The following is a 25,448-nucleotide window of genomic DNA, read 5'->3' as shown; positions in this document are numbered from 1 at the left end:
CAGAAGGCATTATGACCACACGGAGTACTCGCCACAACTATCACTAGATAACATTCTGCACTTCCCGTCTCTGAAGTCAGGAGATTATGTAGGTAACATTCCTTAAAATGTTTTTGTATTTAGCAGCAGAAGGCCTGCCATTTCCATTCCGTTTCTACAGATATTACTGAACTTGTAGTACCTCCAAACCAGAAGCTATACCCCAAAGTTCAGGCATTAGTGGCAAAGAATAAACACATACACTAAACTAGATAAGCAATGCTAAAGAATTTTAATAGAGGGGAAAAAAAAAAAGAGAACCAACAGGGAAAAAGTACAGCTGTGATGTAACATAGCTTAGGTCTCCAGATTTATTTCAATCTACTTACAGATATCCATTTTTCCCAGATGTAGGAAAATATTCTTGCCGACAGATAATTTGGTTTTAGTTCTTTAAATTACGATTCTTGTTTATTATTTTGCTCAGTTCAAGTCACTTGTCTGTAATAAGACAGCATATCATCTAAACTTTTGTAAAGTGGTGCTTGATTTTGAGTGTCACCACTGTATGACTGCCCAGGCGGTGGCACATCTTGAGTGCTGCAGTCGCAGGTATGCCCTGGCGGCTGCAAATTTTGGGTGTTGCAGTCGCAGGTATGCCCTGGTGGCTGCAAATTTTGGGTGCTGCAGTCGCAGCTCTCCCCTGGTGGCTGCAAATTTTGGGTGCTGCAGTCGCAGGTATGCCCTGGCGGCTGCAAATTTTGGGTGCTGCAGTCGCAGGTATGCCCCGGTGGTGGCATGTCTTGAGCACTGCAGTCACAGCTGTGCCCTGGCGGCAGCACGTCCTGCGTGCCGTAGCCATAGGCCTGCATGGAAAACGGCACATCTGGAGCGCCATAACCATAACCCTGCATTGGTGGCAGCATGTGCTGAGCGCCGTAGCCGTAAGTCTGCATTGGAAAGGGCATATCATGAATGCCGTAGCCGTACGGCTGCACTGGTGGCAGCACATGTTGAGCACCATAGCCGTAAGCGCGCATTGGTGGCGGCATGTTTTGAGCACCGCAGGTGTAAGCGTGCGCTGACGGCAGCCCCTCCTGATCATCGCTGCTGTCAGTCTCTGATGTTGACCCGTCTTCACTGTCGCTGCCAGAGGCCTCCGCTGATGCTGATTTATCTTGAACATCATTGCTGTAAGCTTGCACTGACGGTGGCACAACTGCAGTGCTGCTGGTGTTGGCCTGCACTGATGGTTTCTGCTGGTTTTGTGAAGCTTCTGGTTCCAATTTTTCAAAGGTGGTTTCAGGACTGCTCAAGTTCTGGCTTTTGTAATCATCATCTTTCTTTTGTCCCACAAAATAATCAGAAGGTGGTGCAAATTCTGGATCTCGTTCATCTCTGAGTTCTTCCTGCTTCTTTGACCATTGTCCAAACATCAGTTCTGTTAGAAACAGGGAAAATAGTAGTTTAAATACAGATGCCAGTGTCTGAAGATCAGTCAGAAAGGAGGGAACACAGAAGATGCAGCTACTTAAAGCCATCTAAAGTTCCTTTTCACCTAGTACTATATTGCTGGCTAAGCTCAGTCTACCTTTTCTACAGAAAAGAAATCAAACTATTGAGCACTAAAGATAACCACTACCCTCTGTGTAACTCATCCTAGTCACTTTCAGATCCTTTAACAACATGGTCATAGGTTATGAAAAACTGCTGATTAGTTAGGGCTGAATCAAAATACAAACCGATCACAGCACTAAGATCTTAATTACTAGAAAATTGAGATTATTGTAATATCTTTAGAGTGCATAGGGAAAAACCAGTAACTTCTTTATTTCACCAGAAGTGGTAGATATTCTAATTATTCTAACAGCTGCTGACTTCTGATTAAGAATAGCTCTGAAGCATTGCAACAGAAAGATGATTCAAGACCCCCCAAACCTACTCTCTAAAAACAGTAAAAATCTGTTCAGTTTTCATTTCTGTTGCTTCTCAGATTTACCATACTTTGTCTCAAAGCAGAAATGAAGTCAGCAGTATGTACACCGCTTCCAAACAGTGTTTCTGAATCCGTATTTCCTTACCTTTGCCTTTATCCCACTCACGGACATGAGGCACGCCAGGCTTTGTATCTCTTCTCTCCTGGATGACAACCTCTACCTTTCTACTTGCTGAGGTAGCTCTCGGAGCCTCCTGTTCAGCTTGTACTGGACCAGTAGCATCTTTCACCTCTACTTTGCAGAAAGAGAGAGTAGTTTTTGTTAGTAACGGGATAAAATCTCCTAAATGAATTTCATAGGAAGAATAAGAAGCAATAGTTATTTGCATTTATAGAGCTCATAGTAGTTATCTAGTTTCATTCAGCAAAGAAATGCATCTGAATATGGATTTTTTTTTTAATTAATTCATATTAATTCAGAAAAGATAATGGATAATCCAGATAATCAGGAAATCCATCTACCAAGAGACACTTCATTAGTTTTCTAGTTGTATCAAAGAAACTGCTGAAAAATATGTTGCCTAAGAACCCAAAAACGAATGTGCTGAGTATTATACTGAAACTAGAAAATTGTTAAAAATAAGAACATTAGCACGCATCTCCACTTTGGTAATCCTGGAGAAAACAATTTACATTCTTCTTCTGAACAATAGTAACAGTTAGCAGTGGCACACTGCTCTTCGTCATTTCCAGAACACTTCACAGTTAATCGCTTGCTTAGAATTCTGACAAGTTAAATATCAGCTACAATTTACAGTGGGAGATAGACAATACAAGTATCTAGTAGTGTCAGACAGGAGACAGCAGAGAACTCAAATTCATCATCCCAAATCCTAAAAGCCGGTTGTATGTCCAATTTACAGACTGCACTAAAATTGTAAGAGCATGTGTTATACGGTATCAGAATCAACTTGCTAATATTTTTATCTTGCTCATCTTAAAAACCAGCCAGTACAATTTCAACAGCTCAACTCACACAATTCCTGCTGTCAGACATGAATCCAAAAAGGACTACATCTACGCATGACATTTCTTCCAGCGCTATTAAGCTCTCTCTGGCACGATTTTATATCTACACATAGTTATATGAACTCTCGCGATTTTAATTTATACAATTTATATATATAAAATACATAATAGCAATATATTAAATGCCCAAACCTACATCAATTAGAGGATGCCTGCCCACTCACTGATCAGGTACAAGATGAAACAGCAAGTACTTAACTTAAAAAGGCAACTAATCATACCTCCGTTCTCCAGTTTTGCTGCCTCTTCCTCTAACCCATCTTCCCTTAATTTCTTAACCTTCCGTGCTCGAAGTTTAGACAGCCTGGCTTCTAGAGCTGCCTTCCTTTTTTCTTTTATCTGTTCACGTTTAGTTCTTTGATCAAGTGTCTAAACAGTAAAGAAAAAAACATGAATTAATCTTCCTGTGTTACTATAATCAACTACATGTCTTCCTTCACTAAACAATAAAAGCAATCCTCAGGTACCATGATTCAAAAGGGAAAAAGAGGGCAATTTTTTTTTGGAGTTAAATGCAGGCATCACTGAGTGTAAGACTTATACAACAAACCAAAGATGGTGACTACTGAAACTAGGATGCTCTTACACTGCAATTTGCTTTTTAGACTCATACCTGCTCTCTCAGCATATCCAGTGTTGCCCGTTGTTTATGTCTAAGCTCTTGGTCACGAGAAAAGGCGAAGTAACCAACACCAAGCTGCCTGGCCTCTGAAAAGAAAAAGTTAACGAAGTTCAAGTTACACTCAGTTTACAATCGACAGTAACTACAAGCACCATGTGCCCTGCTTTCAGGCACTGAGTTACAACATACGCCACACTATTTTTTATGTCTGTAACAGGCTTGTTTAGATGATGCATGAAGTGAAGCTTCCTGAAGGAGAAAACTGGGAGATGAAATCAAATTTGAAAGATATATTTGAGAAAAGTACAATTTGATGAAAGATAGATCTAGGTGAATGTCCTGGTAGTTTGAATAGTTATTACAAATGCGATTTAACACATACCTAAAGTTGGCCATACAGGCAATAAAAAACAACTTTCCCTTGCTTCCTCTAAAACCAGTATCTACATGAAGATAAATGATATAAAATATGGAAGTATACCATTTTCTCTGATGTCCTCATAATGTATGGGTCCCATGGGTTTTCTGAGGGCTTCTTCTTCTTCTTTTTCCCACTGCTGTCTCTGAAGTTCTCTCTTCATATCTTCAGATAGCAAAGTATTCCCATCAGGGTCTAGTCTAATAAAAAAAAAAAAAGAGTTAGGGATTATTATAGAGCAGAAGTTACTGGTTCTACAGTATCAAACGATTAAATTATGATTGTGTCTAATCCTCTTTTTACAAAACAGAGCACTGTAGGCATCACCTAGAGATGCAACATTGATGAGTATGGTACAAGGTAAAGACAAATATAAAACCACTTCTAAAAGAAGGTACTAGTAGAACGTGCTAGTAAGATACTTAAACAAATTGTATCCTTTCTTGGAGGCGTTATGAAATCTTTACCAAAGCACAGAACGAGAAATGACATGTTCACTTTTTTTTTTGCATCTGTTGGGATGCTAGCAACCACATATAGCAATATTTCAGATTTAACATAAGAAAATGAAAGGTATTTGAAAGAGCAAAAAGCTAGCCATCTACCCTAGAAGTCCATGACCTTTAATACACAATGTAGGAAATATTTTTGTTTTCTCAAGGGAAGCAGCAGGATTTTTTTATTAACTGAAGCAGGTTTTGCTGACAGACTGTCATCGATATAAATCCAGAGACTGCAATTTCAAAGCACCCATATTCTCCATCTTACATTTAAAATAGAGAGAAAACACTAATAAGTTGCCAGCGTGAAAGAATTTTCACTTTAGCAGCAGTAAAAGCTCCATTAAGGTACCTTTAGATTATTTTCTGAAAACAATTCTCAGTGCTGCCATAATAATTTTAACAGAAAAGCTGTTAAAACACCTAAGTAACAGAAGAGAAAAACCAAACAAATGGATATATAACAAATTCACTTTGAATGTCATGATGCTGTTGGTTTTGCTAAAAGATGATCAAGTTTCCAGATTAAAGAGAACCAGGAATCACTTCTCTGGTATTTTCTGGAAGGTATAAAATACACTTTGCATAAAAAGACCACAGTTTTACGAGATGCATCAGATATCCAAGAGATTGCTAAATCAGTTTATTAAAACTCCTCTCTACAATCTATAGTTTATAAGTGAGGTCTTAGACTTCGTCAGCATTTCCATCAAATATTGTGCCTTGGTAGTTTATTAAAAATTTCATTTATGCTTTTATTTCATATCCGTAGCCTCTGTTCTCTTGCAATTTAAAAACAGTACACCAGCCACATATTCCAATTGCCAGCTGCCAAGGTGAAATAAACAGAAGCCTTGGAATACTGTATAAGTTTATAATAGAAAATTTGATAAAGCCACTGTCACGCACAATTTCACTGTAACTACTCTGGCTATTTTTTAAGGCACAATGTAGTAATCAGCAGAAGCTGGCCTAAAGTAAACAGAGAGAAAGAAGTAGCTTCAACGACTCTGGATTGGGAATGCGATAACAAAACATAACCTCTATTCCTTCTCATTAAAAATAACTATGTTAAATACTGCAAGGAACATGTAATTCCATGAAAGAAACCAAACCTTTTCCCTTGAAGTTCCTGATCCATTTTAAGTAGACTTGGCAAATCCTTCTTCATACAGCGTCTAGATCGGCCTAAGGAATCGACATAATCAACCCTGTAACGAACGCAAAGGAAATTTCACACAAAACTTTTATTTTCAGACTTACAGAACTCTTAACCAGAAGACAGAAGCAGTGACACTTTCCGAAAAGTATTCATGATCTCTCAGTCTCTCCATGTATGACAGTTCCTTCTACCGTTCAACTATCAGACCCCCAAGGCTACGCTCTGAACAGGGCCTATGACAGTTTTATCACAGGTATTTACTCAACCCCACTTTGAGCCAGCTGTTTGCCTTGATATTAAGGTGGTGTAAAGAAACATTCAAAAGTTACAATATCAGTTTTCACACCAAAATAAAACTGATTCTAGTACTTGCTTCCCAGGGTGAAAATAATGATGAAGCATTGACTTCTTGCAGATATGAAATTGCTACAATATACTTCAATTATCAGTCCAAAGCTCATTTAGAACAGGCTGATAGCGTTCATTCAGCTTGCACAACAAAAGCTGACTAAAATTCAAAGTGTTCCTTTGAAGCACATATTGGGCTTCTTATACAGCTCTTTATAGTCTTGAACACTTAATTTACAGTTGTCAAAAAAGCTGATAGAGAGCTGTACTTATTGTCCAATAATTCTAGGAAGTTCTCTGGCATCAAGTGGCCTCTATTATCCCAATTTAAAGAATTAACATTACAGCTGAAAATGTATGATTGGCAATCTAATTCCCAAACAAACTTTTAAAGATCTGTGCTTTTAGTAAGTTAGGATTTTTACATAATTTCTACGGATATCCAGAGCTTAGTATAATAAGAAAGGGCACTGAGTATATAATGTAACATCAGAAAAAAAAAAGAACAACACACAAAAATTACTTGCATTCTCTATAGTAAAGATATAGCTGCAGACTAATTTGCATTAATTATGCCAGCACCCTCATTAGGAAATGGCCTCACTGAGATGGATGATGTATTAATAACGTAGGTCATTTAAGTGAGGTATAGGCAATGACAGAAAAGCACAATATGAACAGTAAAATTTATTGGTTTAAGATTCTGAAACTTACTGTGATGAGAACACAAAGTAGTTTGAGCCCATCATCAGATCACTGATAGTTTCATCTTGAATTTCAGTACGATACCAGTAATAGGTATATCTGCCTTTCCAGCCTAGCAATCTTCTGGTCCCTTGCCTGGATTCATTCTCCCAATTTATTCTGAAAAATTACATTGCTAATCTTATCGTGGCCTAATAAACTGGAAAACTGGTGTGCTCTTTTTCATTTTGCTAATTGCCGTTTTAAACCGATTACCAGAATTAAAATCTCCGTTCCATAAGCATTTTTCACAATCTGGCTAAGAAAATGTTTAGTGGGACTGGTTTCATAATTAATCCTAATATCTTGGTTGAAAAACTAGTTATTGAAATGTCACAGAAAATTGCCACAGGCTATTTGCAATTTTGTAGTTAAACTGTAGAAGAAATGCTGGAAAATCACGTTTTTTTTTTTTCCCCAGTCAGAGCTTCCCTCTTATGAGGAGGTCATACAACAAAAACGACTGCTCATTTTGTAAATCCCACACAACTAGAGAACACAGATGTAAGAAAAAAACGTTTTGCTAAAGTAGACTTCAGTGCAAGACACCAAAGTGTATAAAATCCTATCAATCCTGCAATCAGAACTCCCATAAACTTTGCAAGAAAATGAGAGAATATTGCACCATGTCTCATTTACAGTACATTTCCCTGACTGATTTTCACAAAAGCCTGTAGGAGGACTCTATTGCAGTGTTACCTATATGGAAAATAACACTACGGATTGTCTTTTAACGAGACACGAAATAAGAGAATATTACCACCTCTTCTCAATGTGTAACATGAATCAAAAAAAGCAGTGTCACTCCACATATTCTGGGGAACAGTTATTTTCCCATGCATCACCCCACTCAGTAGTACCAACCATTCTTCGTCTGGGTCCTCTGGTGGTGGTATTTCCATTTCTGGTTCAGTTTCCTCATCATCCATCTCTTTTTCTAAAGTCTTTTTAGCACCTTCGTTCTGATACAGTTCCTGTACTTCTCGCTGTTTGTCTATGATCTTCTGAGTGAAATCCACTAGGTACAAATCTTCAGTTTCTTCATCTAAGGCAGAAAATCGATTCTTAGAGAACAGCCATGAAAAGAACGGAACTGAACACAAAATCAATACATAATAGTCGCAATCAACTTTTCAGCTGCCAGCAATGCCCCTGACCGTACTTCTGGGGAATACTTAAATCTCATTTGGGGCCAAACAAACTTGGAGCTATAAATTGGCTCCTCTATTTCTGAATATAGCCTTCGAGCTTTTTCTAAAGCAATTAATTGTTCCTGTAGACTACAAAAAAGGTTGCAATCTTTGCACTAAAATATTCTCTGCTCATTAGTTATTTCAGAAGTCCAGAGTTTGTTACACAACAGTTCAAATACTGATTTGATGCTCAGAATTTGGTAAGCTGGCAGCATGCAGTCACTAGCGTACTTTTAAAAAGTGGAGAAAAGTGGTGAGATCGCATTTGGCAAAGATGGACACTGGTAAAGACAACGTGAGAGATTAATAGCAAGGAGATTTTGATTCTATTTTAATAATTACTTCTTGCAAGGGATTGCATGTGTGAAAAAGAAAGGGACAGATTATAATTCTCTAACCCTATTAGCTGCATGACTAACGTTCATACAAGAACCAGCCAGACTCCCCTACTACTCCTCTGCTCTTCATAAAGTCCAACAATTAGAATGAAGGATAGAAAATCAGCAACGAAATGCAAAGAGTGCATAATGGAGAATAAATTAATTTTGTTTTTCTAAGATTCTGTATTGAAAAAACAGAATATATTCTACCCATTTAATGACTGGCAGACTGAAACAAGCTCATGGTGATTTACTAGGACACACTGCCCTTCAAAAAGCAATTTTATATTCTCTAGTACCTATATTTTTTCCCTCTTTCATAGGGAAATAACCCTTGTTAATCACTCCATATAACAGATCCAAAAAGTTTCCCATGTAAGCAGTGAATTCAGTGTAGCTGCTGTAAATCACTAGACAGTCAGAAAGGCCAACCAGTACTTTTGAAACAAATTTGTATCTGTATCGCTCTATTACGTATATTATTTATTTTTTATAAAATAAGTTTGGTAATTTAAATTTTAAAATGAGTATTTATGTTATGTCACATAAATAATTATTTCAGATTAGTTTTGTTCACCTGGGAAGTCGCCTTTTGTCATCTTCTCGTACAGCTTGGCTTTCTCTTCTAGTTTCTTCCTGAGAAAGAAAAAAAAAACACCCTAAATGTTTGTATTCCCATAAATTCCAAACACAGCTCAAAATGACCAATTCATCCTTAGGTAAATGGGACAGAGAAGTACCAGGAGCGCTAGAAATATTTACTAGAAGCTGAGCTATGCCTGTTTTTTATTTTGAACCTTAACTGAAGCTTCTGAAGATACACAGACATCCAGTTCCAGAGTTTATACTGAAAATAATCTTAATGAAATTACAGAGGTAACCTTTAGTGTAATTTATCAAGTAGACAGGAATATGAAGCCACTAGTATTCCACCCCTATAAAGCTATGACAGCCTGTCAGATAAATACTGGAAATGAGACCACTATTTGCAGGAATGAGACACTGAAAAACTGTTTTGGAAGGATGGAAGGAAGGAAAAAGGAAGGAATAACATGGAGATACACTTATTTTTAGAAACTGAGGAGAAAACCTTAACTAATTTCTGGAACGGTAGAGGACAATTTTGAAGAGCTAGGAGATGCTTACAGAAAAGCAGCAAATGGGTTACACTGTATATTTTACTGTATAACTAACCCATTTAGACTATCAGTCAAATCTTGCAAAAAGAGTGAGCCATTTTCTGTCAAGTCCAAGATACACTTTGTAACGTGAATTCTGGCGCATCACTGCCCTGGATTTCACCTCTAAAGAGGGCGCTCAAAAGCCGTAACCTGACGTAGACAGTTACGATACAGGAAGGGCAGGTATCCCTAGAGCACCAGACTGCTGCTGTGCAGTTTGTACATTCCTGGTAAAGAGCATGGAATTGATACTGGTCTTCCCTGTTGGTCTGATGAGAACTGCTGGTCTAATATCCGCCTAACTTCTTCATTGTGCTTTTCTAAACATTGAAAAACAAATTTTACAAAGCATTCCTTTCTTACAGAGCCTAAGAGTTACCTTGATTGATCTAACGTTTGATCCTCTTCTGCCTTCTGCTCAACATCTTTCTCAGCTCGACTTGCAACTCCTGTGTTTTGTTTGCTCCAGATACTTGGTTTCTGGGGAATGCAATTTTGTAACAACAAATAAAACACCAAAGTAAGACTGAAAAAGATTTCAACTTCATAATGCAAACCGTGCAAATCAATCATGAAGGTCTGGTAAATAACCTCTTAATCGTGTTTGAGTTGAGACACACACCTGCTGTGCTGTACAATACAGCAAGCCTGTCCTAAATTACACAGACTGCCATACAACATGATAGGTAAGGACAGGCTGAGAAGCAAAAGAAGGCACTCAGAAATCGGACAAAATCTATTCTAGCAAAGCTGTTACAGAAAAATAATTAATACAAACAATCTTTCTGATTATTTAACTAGTAAGAAAACGATGTACGGTTTCTATTCTCTATTACCTTCATTTTAGATATAAAACACAATCAGGTTGCTTGTTTACAGCCTAACACTGAATGCTTCATGTCCTTCACATATGACAACTTTACTACTAGAAAGCCACAGAGTGAATAGAAAACGTGCAGTAAAGACTAAAATGAGAGAACTGGGCGTTCATTGTTATACACTGTGATACAGAGGAGCACGCAGCAGAGCATTTATCAAGAAAGTTCAGTGATTCTGGAAGAGTCTCTCATCTTCCATCCTTCAGGGAAGCATACAAATTACTGGAGTGAAAAAGACAAACATCTGTTGCTGTAATTACAAAAGCTCCCTAAGGACTGAAGATTAAGAGATGATTTAGATAGGCATGAGTTTTCTGCTGTGCACAAGAATATAATCTGTAAATGAGCTGATAGAAATTTAAACATTCTCGTGTTAAAGATTTAACATTTGAACAGTAACACAGCTCTGAATGCTTATGTATTTAGGCTTCAATACATATGAACTGCCTTAGTTTAAGGAGAAAGAATGACAAAAACAGCAATGGAAAAATATTTCTACCTTATTAAGGGGTTTGGGCTTTGCAAAGATGCCAGCATCTTTCAATAGCTTTTCTTTCTTGAATTCTTCTTGCTTTCGGAAGAGTTCTGCTTTGAGGTCTACCAGCTACATCAGCGGCAAAAAAGACAAGTAAACAACGCAAACACACCTTATGCATACACAGCAGTTACCGTACGAAGCAGTAAGTACATTTCCAGGGGAAAAAACCACGGTATTACTGCGGTTACACAAGCACCCAACTAATTGTTTTACACGGAACTTCAGCGCAGCGGCCTCACCAGGCGGGGCACCCCCAGGTCCCCAGCGCCCAGCACCTCGCCTCCCCCCGGCTCCTGGGCGAACCTTCCCTGGCGGGGGCCTCAAGGCAGGCCGGGGAAGGAGCCCACGTCCCCCCCGCCCCCGTTATCGCCCCGCCGGGCTGTAAGGCGCCTCCAGGGCCTGCGAGGCCCTCGGTGCTCGGTGCAGCGGGGACCGGGGCCGGCACCAAACAGCGGGCACCCGGCCGCCCTCACGCAGCTTATAAACCCAGCGACAGGCTCCTCGGGAGGCCGGAGGTTCCCCCGTCCGTTTCCCGGCCGCCCCCGCCCGCTCACCGAGGAGGCGGCCACGTCCAGCGGCTTCTTCCTCCGGTCCATGGCGGCCCCGCTCCGCCGCCCGCGGCGCCTTACGGCACTGCCGCCAAGCGCGGCGCCGTTACGACAGCGCCGTGAGGGCGGGCGGCGCCTCCCCGCCGCCATTTTGGGGAGGTCGGGGCCGTGCAGAGGCTGGGCGTGGGGTTAACAGGGGGAGGATTTGTTCGCGGCTTGGTGTCAACAGCAAAACCGCCTCTCTCCTGCCTTGGCTGCTGCTAAGATGAGACATGAGGCTCTGCTTGGAGCTGCAGACAGCCATGCCCTTCCTCATGCGGCTGCATTTAGCCCTGTGCCTGCTGCCTTGTTGAAGCCATTTGCTTGGGATGAGGCGCTGGGGCTGTCCGTGGCCCTCTGCTAGTGTGGGTCCCCCGAGTACAAACCCACCCGCGAGTGCTGCAGCCAGCTCCGTGCCCTCAGAGACGAGCCTGGGGAGAGATATGATATGACCCTCAGTGTTTTACTTATACTGCGTAGCTCACAGATCACAGAACCATTACGGTTGGGAAAGCCCTCCCAGATCATCTGGTCCAACCATCCCCCTACCACCAATGTCACCACTAAACCATGTCCCTAAGCACCACGTCCAACCTTTCCTTAAACACCCCCAGGGACGGGGACGCCACCACCTCCCTGGGCAACCCATCCTAATGCCTGACCGCTCTTTCTGAGAAGAAATGTCTCCTAATTTCCAACCTGAACCTCCCCTGGTGCAACATGAGGCCATTCCCTCTACTCCTATTGAATGTTTTCTCCTCTCCATGAGGGCAAAAGAGCTGGCTGATAGGTTTTAATTCAGAGCCATTCAGAATATCATAATTATCCGGAGTTACAAGAGGAAGCTGCCTTTCACTTGTCTTTAATAAAGTAGAAAAATATAAGATGCTCCAATGTTGTTACTTCACAGTGTGGCAGCTGATAGAAGTGTCAGATGCGGTTCTTTTGATTTTTTGGAATGTGTTGCTTTTGTCTTTAGGAAGCTGGAGCAGGCCCATGTTTGAATAGTTTATGGACACAGAATTGCAAATTACTGACGTAGGTGCTCAGTAGCTAAATAAGTTACACCCGTATGGGGAGCATTAAGGGCGCAGTTGGAAAAAAAGCAATTTGTGGCCTTGGTGAAGCTGACTTCCTTCTGGCTTTTTCAAAGAGGAAACGATGGGAGACAGCAGATATGAAAAAGTGTAGGTCATGATCGAGCCATAAGGTTTGCTGTTTTAATTTGCAGTGGAAGAAGAGACATGAGCATTACTGAAAAGTAGGACAAAGGAATGAAAACATCTGTGCTGTTCTAATTAAATCTCACTTCAGCAAATCATATGTTAAGTGGCCTGTTCAAACATCACCTAGTGACAAAACAAAAAACAGCCCAAGCCCAACACAGGGCTGATTCTGCCCTAACAATTCCCAACTTTTATCTGGGAGGGGAGGTGTTGGTGTATGTCTGAGGGCACATTTCCCCCCTGAAGTACATTGATTCTTCTCCATGTTGCTCATACTCAATTGTAGTGGTAGGACTCACTTGCTCACCCCTCTGGGTTGCCGATGTTGTAGGTGTAGAGCACTTCAAGGAGCAATTCAAGAGTATTTTTATCTTGATTCTCATAACGTGAAGTGTTCCTGAAGAGCTGATAGTCAGACTTGGTCCTGTATCGCTCCTTGTAACTGCAGGTGTAAAAACATGTCAAGAAATCTTGATCTCTTGCAAACTTGGCTTGTTGAGTGTAATGACTACTTCCTAAGCTTAATATTGGAGGCTGTAGGATGGGAACCCTAAACGACCGGTTTTAGAAATGTAATACTAAGTAGCTGTGTAGGTACTTCAGTGCTTCTTTATATTTTCTGACTGAAAGGGAAAATGATTCAAATGCTGAATCTATCCAAGCCACTACACTGGAAGCGAGAACCTGTAGCTCTCATTCTTTCTCAATTAACATCCTGAAGACCAGGGGGCAGGAAGAAATGCACAGCCGCTCTGTGTGCTGCCCTGCTCCCCCAAGGAGCACAGCTTGGCACTCCAGTGCACGTCCCAATGGGTGGCTTTTGGAGCTCTTTGTCAACGTCAGTCCAGCAGTCATGTATTTGCTAAGAACTGACAAGTTTTTACACATACTACTCTAACCTGTGGAAGGCTGTTCTGGGGATATTTTCTTTAATCCAGCCCATAGGCATTAATAAAATGCAAATGAGAGAGGAGGAGCTGGAATAGAAACACTTCCAAGTTGTGAAGCAAAATCAGCTTAACTTAAAGAAATGAGGTGAGGAAGGCGGGGACGAGGAATGTATTTTTGGGTGTATAATACAGATTCAGAGTAGCTGCGTGATGCTTTTTTCTTGTTGTGAGTCTGTGAAAGCTATAAAAAAATGCCATGTCTGATCTAAGACTGCTGATAGCCTTGAATTCCTGGGGAATAATTGATTCAGCGCTTCTCATTAGTATGCTGCTCATTTTAGCATGAGGCCTAATTGTGCTTACTTCCACAAAGCTGCATCAACAGAAAAAGCTTGTTTATTACTTTTGAGAAAGACGGGGGATGACAGTAGACTGTTCTAAGGGGATTTTGTATGAAACAGTGGCATTTCAGCAGCTTGTAAGATTAGTGAGAGATGTTGCACGAACTCTAAATGAATCAGTTGGATGTGGACTTTCCCTACATCTCCGTCAGTCCAAAACTGGGCAAAATAGGAGTCCACAGCCAAATTATATTGATGTTTGGCGGATTTGCTGTTCTGAGACTTTCTCTTATCATAGATACTAAGAACATCAAAGCTCCAGGGTAGGATGAAACCCATCTTACCTAAGATGAAATAAAATTGTGGACAAATAACAGCTGGATATTTGCGAGATAAGCCTTGCTGCTAGGGCACTGTGTCCTCACACACTTTCATAGCCACTTGACATAAGGCACTTAACCATGTTTCTCTGAGATGGAGAAATCCTGTTTCTTTTTTTTATTTTTCCCCTCCAGGCTCTTCATCTCAGAAGTTATCGTATGAAGGAATGTATGCTATGTCAACAAACACCTTCTTAAAATAGGGCAAGATTTTTTTTTTTAATTTCCATATTTAAATTCTCTAGCCAACCAAGAATATGCATTTTGAATTTGTTAAAGACTTAGTTTATGAGACCACAAGTGACTGTGGAATAAGCAAAGCTATTTGTAAACTAATTCCTGTAACATGAGGGATCCCAAGTGCTTCTTTCCTTCGCAGCAAAGATTGCATCTCTTCCCAAGATGAAGTCGCAGCATATCTTATTTTCTTTTACTGAGTTCTGTCTAAAGAGACCTGAAGTACAACCTAGGTTTTTGTATTTGTTTTTGTATTCTAGCATTGTATTTACAAAAATGTTGAATTAGTGCAGCAAAACAGGGGGAGGGAGCGAACCACAAAAAATACCACAAACCACAAAAAAACTACCTTTACTGGCCAAAGTCTAGATGGGCAGTATGTTTTTTTGTTTTGTTTTGTTTTGTTTTTAGATCATTATTGATATTCAAATAATTTGTGTAAGTCATTAGCTGTGCAGGTTAGGAGAAGAATTTTAGTTCTTTGATTAAATAGTTGATTTTTATTTTTTTTTGTGTGTATGTGTATGTGATCCTGGGTAGAAAGTCAAAGCCAGAAATGGTGCATAACAGTGCCTCTAACATCTTCCTGGTAAGCATGTGGCTCTCCAGTTCGTTGCCTCTTGGGTCACAAGCTGCAATGCCAGACTATTTTTGTGCTAGCTTATCTTTCCTTGCAAGCTACAAAATGGGCACAGAAGACAAATCTGACTTGTTAATGCTAAACTGAAATGAGATCTAAAGTAGCATTTTCCTATCTAAGGGAACTGTTATTTTATGTAGAGTTTTATAATGCACTCAATCATGTCTAACATCAACAGCATCTTCCTTCCTTCTCTTTTCAAGTGTTATGAGAAGGGGAGTGTCTGTTTTGCTCTACTTGGGTATAAATTATAATTTTTCTCAAATATAGACAGAAAGTAGGGATTCCCTAAGAGCATGCGACAATTTAGATTAGAAATAGGCATAATGCCATTTTACCGCAGAATCTGTAGGAGGGACATAGTTATAGAAACTGAAATTAATTTAGAAAACTGTTACTGATGACCACAATTTTTATATGCATCTTAGCAAGTGTTGAAAATGGGTGTAATAATACCTCAGGGAGTGTGTGTGAATGCTCTTAAGTCTGGACAACAAGAAAAATTTGAGTACTAGCTCCAAAGGTAAACATGTTTCTCAGTATTTCCTGTACTAAGAGATATAAATGCTTACATTTTCTGAACTGGAAATGTAAGAAACAAGGAATTTCCGAAGAAAACTGTTTGGCTCATCAGTTGCATTGGGAGTTGGCAGGGTGGATACCTCCATCCCCTGGAAAGGAACCCATACCTATTGGAATACACTGCGTTATGAATATTTTGCTGTCTGTAGTTTCTGTGCAGCTGGCATAAAAGACAAACTTGCCCTTTAAGCAATTGCTCAGCTCCTTGAGATGTACACATTCATCTGTCCGCTCCTTTCTCACCATCTGTTTCTTCTGCCGTGGACATGTGAAGTGGCTCCATCCCTGCAGCAAGATGCAGCCTGGATGGTTCCCAATCAGGCTTTCGCATGAAGTCAAGTTTTCCTCTCTTTGCAAGCACGGACGAACTTGCCTCTGTGTGAAGGTGTAAGCCCTATAAAGAAGCTGGGTTTTCCATTGCAGCTGCACATCTGCGAGCCCTTTGGAGAGGCTGCGGGCTTGTTTTTTTCTCTCTGGGTCTGGGATGCCGGGCTGGAGGAAGAGCCTTGCTCTTTGTCTGCAGAGAATGCAGGATGGAGGTAAGGCAAGAGGGGAATGTGCAAGTGAAGGGGGAGACTGTGATTTGGGAATGGATGCTCATGGGAAGGGAGCGGGCTCAATGTTCCTTTTTCTACCTAGCTCTGGGATCTGTCTAAAAACATTTGACTAGTTATGTAAAACAACGAAACCACATTGTATTTTTTTTCCCTGAAAGCGTGTTTTCTCCTTGAAATCTGCCCTGTGAAAGCACTGTTCCCGATCTGCTGGTGGCGAATTCATGCTTGCTCTGCACACAGCCGTGCCTTTACTCTGAACCTGGCCTAGCAAATCCATCTTTTTATGGTGGTAAAGTTACGTGTCTATTAAAAGGCAGCTACCAGAGCGTAATAGTTGGAAACCTTGAAGCTTATGTACCCACTTCATGCTTTGCTTTTCTGCTTTTAAAGAAATCACTGGGCTATTGATTGTGCCAGGTAAATGGGCAGATGCTCATTGCAGCTGTGACTTTCTGAAGTGACTGCTTTCTAGCTCCGAGCTGAAACCTTGTTATTTATGTTCATTTAGTGTCAGGGTGATGATGTGAGCCATGTTTATATCACCCTCACTGCCTGTGAAATGATTCTGTTTATAGCCACGGTTTGAGTTGAGTTATTTTAAACCAGCAGGCTTATGGCAGCAAATTCAGGTTTCCTGACGTGGTGGCAGGAACCTGGGTCCTGTAGCACGTTGTTAGACTACTTTGGAGGAGGGGGGAATAACTGATATTTACTAGTCCTAGCACAATATCACTGAATTGTTGTTGGTGCTTTTTAAACACATACTGAATGGTGACATTGAAGTGTGTACCGAGTGAAATTTCAGCTCAGAGCAAAGCAGCATGTTTTTTTTCCTTAGAACCACAGAAAACTAGCCTGAGGTTTCTCATTTGTCTTCTCAGGCTAGAAAAGCCAAAGCGTGTGCCTGTTTTAAAATGAACATATAGCAAATCTTTGTCCTGTTGGTTATTTATGATCCTTGAATTGTAATTTGAGTTGCAGACATGGAGACTCCCCTTCTGCCTCCTTTGTGGGTATGGAGGGTCTAGCTCTTGACACTGAGCTGGAGATGGGCTGGCAAAACTGAGCAGACTGTCTCTGCGTGTGATTTCCTCATGCACAGGAATGATTAAATCAACATATTTTGAACCTATGATTGTATACTTCTCTGGCATATGATCACTCTTACCTTGATGCATTGGAGAGAGTTAAATCAGCATAATTGGGTATGGAGTTTCCCTAGCATATGTGTGTTGGTTACCTAGCAGTCATCCACCATATGTCTGCCTAGATGGCTAAGTGACAGCTGTGATTTTTTTATTTATACAAACAAAGCATTTTTTTTCTTTTTAAGTATTCCTTCTCTGATATCCTCATGGTGAAAAGCTGCTGTTAGATATCCTAAAACTGTAGGACTTTTTTCAACTGTGGCTAAAAACTTCGATCCATTCTCATTCGGATTCCTTTTTATTGCAGATAAATCTGTTGAAAATAAAGTGTGTTTCCACCATCAGTCATCCCCCGAGTTAGCCCCAAATCATGAGGTGGAAGAGGCATGTTGTCTGTCTGCTCAAGGTAGCCGAGCATCACACAAGTTTGAGGAGATGCTCAGAGGGCTGGATAGCAGAATCTTCCCCAGGAAAAGAGGTCTAAGGCAGAAAGGGACAGCTGTGGATGGCTCGTTCCCAGCCTCCCTCCACATCAATATCACAGAGGTGAGTCCCTTGTGCTGCTAACTGGTTGTCTCAACACAGTAGATGGCAGTAGGAGACTGTTGTTACAGCCATGTAGCTCATATCTCCGCGGTGCTGTCAGCACTTAGCAGAGGTTACCTTACATAAATAATCATCTCCCCCCTGCGGTACCCTGTCATCTCTCCAGTATATGAGGGATAAATTGGCTTCCTCTCTCCATCCTTCCAGTTTCATACATGAAAAATAGTGTGAGGAACAGGACAAGGGGAGAACCCAGACCTGCAAGAGGAGCTGACCTTGGATTTCAGGTTGTCAGTTCCAATTCCCCGTGGGTTAGCGGGACTCAAGTTTTGGCTTCTGCTTTAGCCAGCTCTGAAATAAAAGTTGGACAAGTGCTTGTGTGGTAAGTAGCCTGAGCAGAGGAGCTACCACCTTGTCAAATACAGAGCTGGCAGTGGCCTTGCTGGGGATAAAACCATGTAGGTAAGGAATTCTCCAAAAGGGCTGTTCCCTTTGGAGGGGCACTGAGGCGTGCGCACACACATACACACCCCTGCTGATACAAAGGTTACCTAAAATAGAAGCCCAGAAGGCACTGAAGTGTTGCTATATGTGTCACAAAAGAGAGCTCAATGATTATAGATGTTATTTTAGAAATAATTGAGAAAAGAAATACTGAGTTTCTGTACGTAGAGGGCATGGAAATGTGTGTGGCACTGCTGCCATTAGTCAAATATAGACAAGTGGAATGAGAAGGAGAATAATATTTCAAAATGAATAACTACATCAGGCATAAGTCCAATGATTGCTCTATTAAAGCCTTGACAAGTGCCAAGCAACTCCTCAGCTATACCAGGGAGCCGTACAAAGCGTAAATTTCAGTATTTCATAAAACACCAGAGGAGGGAGCCTACGCTGCCTGGAGGTGAAGGGGGCTTTGCTTTTTCTCATGCCCAAAGTACTTGTTTCCTTGCTAGGTAGCGTAGGAGAGATCATAGAATCGCGGAGTCATGTAGGTTGGAAAAGACCTTCGAGATCATCAAATCCAGCTGTCAGCCTGACCTAAACCTGACGTGATCAGCCAGAATAGTTAGTAGATACTTTGTTCCCTCTAAGTTTATGGCAAAACACAAAAAAGGCTGTTATTGTCTTTTTTCCACCCCTTTTGAATGTACCCAGAAATATGGAATATTTCCATTAAGATTAACAGCCAGTCACAATGATTTACAACTGTCTTGCCTCCTTTCCTGCTCTGAAATGGATTGCATTCATTAATGTGTTACTGATAGCCAGAGCTGGCTCACAATGAGGAGGAGGAGGAAGCAAGACAGTCGTATAAGGACTCTTAACATACATTAATGGAGCTGTAGCATTGCTTTCTGCATCCTCTTCACTTTTCTAACTATTTCTGTTCACTGACAAGAAAAAAAAAAAAGGAAAACATTGGATTTTATATAGTGGCAATATTGAAAGTAGTCTTTGTGAGATGCAAATGTGGATATTCCTTATTGACAGATGGATGGATGGTGTTTGCTTGCTTAGTATCAACTGCAGTAGCTTGGAGTGGCTTCTGTTGGAATAGGTGAGTGCTTAATGCCAGCTCTGATCTAAGGAAGGCTCAGGAAGGAGCATGAGATTGTAGGAGGAATGAAAGCTGGGGCCAAGCCTGTTCTCACATCCAGAAATACCTGCCACCGATGCACAACTGCAGCTCACCTCAAACTCATTTAGCACAGCTCCTGGTTAGTGAGGTCTGGATGGTGCAGGACCAAACAAGTTGAAGTCAAATCTGCCAGCTGCTGCCCTGAGTTTGGGTGTGCTGAGCAATGGCCCAGTTGTTACTGTGCTCCCTTCACTTCCAGTGTAATTATAAATCGAGTTCTGGGCAAGTCCTGCTGTCACGTTAGTAGATGGCGCAGAGGACTTCTGCTACGTATTACTTCTATGGGAGTTAAGACACTGAGCGTGTCCTAACTGAAAGCTTTCCCCAGCTGGGGTCCCTGGTACCTGGGGTGCTCAGTGGTGCAGGGCTGACTACCCCACGCTTGATAACTTTCACACCGAAGTGATTTGTAAAACCTCTGTGAGGCACCCCTGCAACGAGGAGCAGAGATGAAACTTTATGTAGCCAGAGGCAAATTGTGAACTTGCTTCTAAGCGAACGTCTGGAATGAAAACCTTTATACGGTGGTGGGATGATATGGAGATTTCTGTGATGGTAAAAGGTGATAAGCACGGCTCTTGTGTGAGAGGATTATGTGACTCCATGAAGGTGAGCATCTGGATGTGGTGCAAATGGGTGATTTATTAGTAATGCTGTGTGTGGTGTGCAGCACTGAGTGTGTGTGTCTAGGGGAAAGATGGTGTGCGCAAGGGAGAAACTAATAGAAGCAAAAAAAGAGAAAGAGGAAAACCCAAAGGCAGTTTTGAAAGGGGAAAGAACATGTTTCCAGCAACACCATCTGCAGTCAAATGAAAGAAATGGCTCTTAGACTGCTGTGACTGAGTTCAGGCTTGTTTTTAACTCTCTGATCTTCCTCAATAGCAGTCCAGATCACACAATGTCTTCACTGTAACCCAGACAAAGCTGTCAGCTGGCCATCCCAAGGAGGCTTTCACACAGGATAGGACCAAGTGGCTGTTGTCTCTTACGCTGTCCAGCTGTGAGCAAATATTAATAGTGTTCAGCAACTGTATCAGCTGCTAGCACTTCAGGCCCTGTGCCAAACTGCTTGGAGTCGGAAGCTACAGAGAATTACACGTAACATACACGGTTACCTTGGCGTATTGGGTTTCTGAAACCTGCCTCAGCAGCCGGGAAACCAACGTGCAGCAGCTGCAGGGGAGCGCTGTGTGCTGCACGGCCCTCACACCCCTCCCTGCTTTCATGTCTCTGGGGCTTTGGGAGGTAAACATGGAGAACCTCCACGTGGGGCCTCAGCAGCGACATTAGATTGGGAACACGATGTGGGCATCCAGTCCTAGTGTTCTTGGCACAAAAGGTGTCTGGTGTTTGCGATTTGCTCTAAACAGCATCTAAAAAACCCTCAGAGGGAGGCAAGGCCCGAAGGTTTGGTGTCAGCATCAGGTCAGCGGAGACAGGCCTCGGCCCCAGAGGGAGGGCCCTGCTGTTGCCACAGGAGGAGCGGAGCCAGGCAGAGGCACCTCACACCGCTGGGGGTGCTGCTGGCAGGCAGCCCCACCGCTTCCAAGCCCCTTGGACGCTTGCTGTGCAGGGCTCTTGTCGAACAGAGGTGCCTGTGGAAGGAGGTGAGGGACTGGTCTGAGCCCCTTTGTGCTTGTGCTGTAACTTCCAAGGAAAGAGGTGAGGATCCAGCTTCAGATCTGATCTCCGAGCACACCTCTGGGACAGAAGCCAGGAGCACTTCTGAGTGCCCTTCCAGCAGGAACATGAGGATACAGTCACTGCTGTGCTCTGGTGCTCATAAAAGGGATCAATTCTCATGTCAATGAAATCCAAAGATGTTCTCTGCTTCTCTAAAAGATATTTAGCCTTTCAGATGGATGTGTATTGCCCAGAAAAGTTGAAATGACAGATTACTTCCAGACTTCAACCTGGTTGGACATGAGCGCTTCTGCAGCAGTCTGTAGCATGAAGGTGTACCTGCCTAACAAGAAGCAGACTTCAAGCTGAATAAACTGCTTGCACTGCCTGTGTTGAAGGCATAACAGAACCAAGTGGGATTAATAGGTGAGTTTGATATTGATCAGCCTCTGGTGGTGATAGCAAAATGAAGATAATCCATTTTAAAACTGCCTTTAACCTTCTAGCGTGACTGGATTATTTCTTAATTCCATGATCTTGATACTGTTCGCTGCTGCCTGTGGGTTACAGAACACTGCTGCTTGCAGGTGAGAGTTGTAGCAGTCATCAGGGAAACGAACTCCTCCCAATGCTGTGTTGTGACAGACGTTTATGCCTCGTGTTCCCCGTCCCATTCCGTGTTCCTGGGAGGTGAAAATAGAGACTGTGCTACTTACTTGTCACGGTGGGATGGAAATAGGCTGTCCGTGGTCCCCTGCCTGTCCCACCCCCAGCTGCAAGGATACAGGACTGCATCCGCATTCGAAGCCTGACCTTGGTAGAGAAAGAAAATATATCTTAATAAATTAAGTGCAGAAGAGGGGGAGAGAAAGGAGAAGATTAGTTTAGATACCTAAATAGATTTCCTCTGTGCTGGATTACAGAGGTCAAAGTAATTTCTAGCTTGATCTTAATATTGAATGCTGCCAGGCAATAGCAGTAGGTCAATACAGGAGGCAAAGCCACCAGCTTGCACAGGTGGGCTTGCAACAGCTGATCCCAGGCTGCATCAGGTGTCCTTTCTACTCCCCCAGAGGGCTTTGTGATGCCTCTGGGTCAGTGGTGAAACAGGGTGGCCCTGGGGGAAGCCCCTCACTTATGGCACATCTTCACCCAAGCACTTCTGGAAATGACGGAAGGACAGCAGCACCACTTCTAGGCCTTCCAAGCGCCAGCTCCTCCCTAACTGGGAAATGGTAAAAGGGGACTCTGTAAATCACTTGTGTTGGGTCTTGTAGTGAAAGCTGTCTTATTTTACTCATTTTCCTGGTTGCAGGCAGTCAGCTTATTCTCCTTGTGGGCTGATGAAGTGAGTGGCCTCGAAGGTGAGGGACCACATGATGGGAGAATTTGCTGGAGAAATCTGGAGACGTACAGATTAAGGACAAGATGGATGCAAAATAACCTTGAAGGAAATTGGGGTTTGTCTTGTGGTTGGGAGCCTCCTCTCACCCAATGTGTGATACCGCTGGCTGCTCACCACCCTGTGCATACAGCGTGCGACACAGCGGTGGTAGATCGAGCTGTTTTGAAAAGCCTGGTTTGTGTGTTTGGTGATAGACCTGAGCTTTTGCTCAGGCATTTCTGAGGTTTCCTATGGATTTTCTGCAGCTTGAAATATCCCTGCATGACTCCCTTCCAAAAGACCTCCCCTCCAAATATGTATCGTAGCATGTTTGATATTGGCTCTGCTTGTGAACGCACCACCAATATTTTGAGCTATGTCTTTGTTTCTCCAGCACAATTTCCCATTTGGGTACTGAAGTTAGGCTAATGTGGAGTGCTTTAGAGAATCTCACCATACCAACTCTGGGTCTTTCTACAATAATGTATGTGACAAATTCAATTGTTAAAAGCCCTGGGCTATATTTTCAACTAGCACTGTGCTAGCTGTTTTTAGGTTTAATTATTTCTGTGGCACTAATGTTCTCTAAAAGTAGTACCGTTGTACCGTGATGGTCTAAAGAGATTAAGGGAGGGAGTTTTTATGAGACCAGCCAGTATAAATGGTAAAAACAGATGAGTTTTTAGGCACAAAAAGTATCAATTTGACCTTACATTTAAAAGCCCCTTCACATACCATGTTTTCCTCAGACTCTCATTACTTCTACTGAGAGCGATGTTAGATCAATAACGTTTGCTTTTCCGGGAATGCTTTTCTAATACACAGAATCTGAATATCATCAAGCGATTACAACTTACAGCTGAGGAAACTCAGGCCCAGAAGGGGCAGGTGGTGGGCATGTGGGGGCTGAGTCAGTCAGACATCTCAGCAGCACTTGTGCTGGGTTTTAGCTTTGAACAACCGTTGCCTCCTCCCTTTTCTCTAACAAACTTCGGACTTTTGTTGTCAGCTGGAATCTTTTGTGCATGTCACAGACTTCCTGTAAGTTCGAGTGATGTGCCCTGCTTGAATCCAGCCATGGAGCCATGAGTTGTTGCTGGTCCCAAAGGTACCAGGTACATTTGTGATCCACTTGCAGGGGGCTGTGTTCTCCCCCAGGGAGCAAGCTGCAGAAAAGTGTCATATTTAATCTAATGAAAGGAGCTTTTTAAGAAGTTCCAGCTGAATGGGAAGCCAATCCCTACTTAGTTTTCTACTCTAATGGCAACTGTGGGCAAAGATGTTTTTGTTTCTGTGAATTTTCATGTGATTTCTTGTTTCTGTGCTACTGGTAGGAGACAGGCAGGGCCTGAGCTATCGGTTCCTGCTGCTGATGTTCCTCAGGAAATCTCTCAGAAGTGATTGTACCAGCTGGCAGGAATAAGCCTTCAGGTGCCATCACTCCAATCGCCGTCCTTTAAACTGATGGGTAATGCCCTGGTTAGAAATACGGAAGGCAGGAGCCTGTATGGTTTTGCTCTGCTGTGATGGGAACCTCTCAAGCAGTGCTCAGGCACTGTGCACTGCTGTCTGCAGCACTGGGAACTCTTATGCTTAAGGAAGAGGGCTGTTCTCATGGGGTTATGGTTATCTGAGCCTGACCCCGCAGGGAGAACAGTACTGACAGTAACTTCAAAACAGATCCTCTCCAGTCCAGCTCTTATATTGCTTCTCAAGCACCTGTGAGGGGCGGAATAAAAAATGCTCAGCTGGTCTAACTATAGGTATTTAACTCAAGTACCTCAGTTAGGATCCTCATCCCTTCAGAGCCCCCTGAAATCGGTGACTTTGGGAGGTGTCTGCTTCCAGCCCCTTTCTGCTGAAGCTGGTTTGCTCGCAGGACAAACACAGAGCTCATTTTGAGCAGGCTCTCCTGGCAGCACCTTTGGGGTGAGGCACTGGGGCTCTCTGCAGGCACCGGAGGGGCCTCCAGCCTCGTGCCACCCAGCTGGGCGTGCGCCCCGTCCCTGGGCTATCCCGCAACAACAGCTTTTGCTTCAGGTAAAGACAGAAATGCTGCTCTGAAAATGAAGTCCATAGGGACGTATCTGGATGGATATATTCCTTTGGCATTGCAGCATCCGCGTCCGGTCCACGTCGGCAGCCTTCTGACACGGGCATTAGCTCATGCTGTCCCAGGGAGAACTTGGTCCCTAATATTTTGGGTTATAGCAGGCGCTGCACATAATGTTATCACAAAGGGAGGCAGAGATGCGGAGTGAGACCTACCAGCCAGATAACAAAAGGCCTGATGAAGAACAAAAAAAAAGCCGCTCGTCATTGCGGAGATACGTTGCCCCCAGGAAATTAAAGCCCCGGCTCCCGTGGCACATGCAATAAACATCTCCTTTGTGCTCGCCTACCAGCACCGAAACCTCTGGAACATTACGAAATGCCAGAGACGCTTCTCAGTGCCCCCCCCCCCGGACTTGCAAGCGGCCATGACGAAGACGAAGGGCGGCAGCCCGGCCGCTGTGCAACTTCACCTGCAGGAGCCCCAAGTTCGGCGCAAACCTGGGGGGGCCCCCCCGGGGCGCACCTGTACCGGGGCAGCTGCAGCAGGCGGAGGCGCCCCCCCGAGCATCCCCCCCGGGACCCCCTCCCGCTCCCTAAGGGAGGGACGTAAAGGGGATAAGGAAGGAGTGGGGGGGCTAAAGG

The 25,448-nt window shown here is 42.8% G+C and overlaps 2 protein-coding genes and 1 long non-coding RNA gene across 4 annotated transcripts in view; 1 reads left to right on the top strand and 2 right to left on the bottom strand.

Moving 5' to 3' along the window:
* Positions 1-256: 256 nt before the first annotated feature.
* CCDC174 (coiled-coil domain containing 174) lies at positions 257-11,682 on the bottom strand. Of its 2 annotated transcripts, none has more exons than XM_083796166.1 (11): positions 11,523-11,682; positions 10,930-11,034; positions 9,932-10,032; positions 8,949-9,007; positions 7,663-7,843; positions 5,660-5,755; positions 4,108-4,244; positions 3,618-3,712; positions 3,226-3,373; positions 2,061-2,207; positions 257-1,420 (listed from the first exon to the last, which is right to left on the bottom strand). In XM_083796166.1, exons 1-11 carry the CDS (start codon positions 11,664-11,666, stop codon positions 468-470), a joined length of 2,166 nt encoding a protein of 721 aa, XP_083652292.1. In that variant the 5' UTR covers positions 11,667-11,682; the 3' UTR covers positions 257-467. The 2 variants fall into 2 exon arrangements, with proteins under 2 accessions (XP_083652292.1, XP_083652293.1); XM_083796167.1 differs by lacking the exon at positions 11,523-11,682 and adding an exon at positions 11,272-11,460.
* A 4,638-nt stretch (positions 11,683-16,320) lies between these two features.
* GRIP2 (glutamate receptor interacting protein 2) overlaps positions 16,321-25,448 on the top strand; it is a 266,312-nt gene continuing 257,184 nt past the window's right edge. The window contains exon 1 of the mRNA XM_083796150.1: positions 16,321-16,390. Within this exon, the coding sequence (XP_083652276.1) occupies positions 16,336-16,390 (55 nt within the window). The 5' untranslated portion in view covers positions 16,321-16,335. The remainder of the gene's footprint in view (positions 16,391-25,448) is intronic.
* Positions 23,873-25,400, bottom strand: LOC310880436. Its single transcript, XR_014571687.1, has 2 exons — positions 25,277-25,400; positions 23,873-25,038 (listed from the first exon to the last, which is right to left on the bottom strand). It is a non-coding gene; the product is annotated as an uncharacterized lncRNA (long non-coding RNA).

This window comes from Anser anser (genome assembly GCF_964211835.1).
Source record: "Anser anser genome assembly, chromosome: 12".
Taxonomy (NCBI): Eukaryota; Metazoa; Chordata; class Aves; order Anseriformes; family Anatidae; genus Anser; species Anser anser.
The sequence above is the reverse complement of the archived record's forward strand: the minus strand, read 5'-3'. Positions and strand labels throughout refer to the sequence as shown.

What these genes read in the sequence shown, in the direction of transcription:
- CCDC174 (XM_083796166.1), bottom strand. Translation starts at nt 11,666, where the DNA reads ATGGCGGCGGGGAGGCGCCGCCCGCCCTCACGGCGCTGTCGTAACGGC. An exon ending in GACAAAAGGCGACTTCCCAG is followed by an intron (nt 7,844 to 8,948) that starts GTGAACAAAACT and finishes TTTCTGCCTTAG; the next exon opens with ATGAAGAAACTGAAGATTTG. An exon ending in AGCAAAACTGGAGAACGGAG is followed by an intron (nt 2,208 to 3,225) that starts GTATGATTAGTT and finishes TCTGCAAAGTAG; the next exon opens with AGGTGAAAGATGCTACTGGT.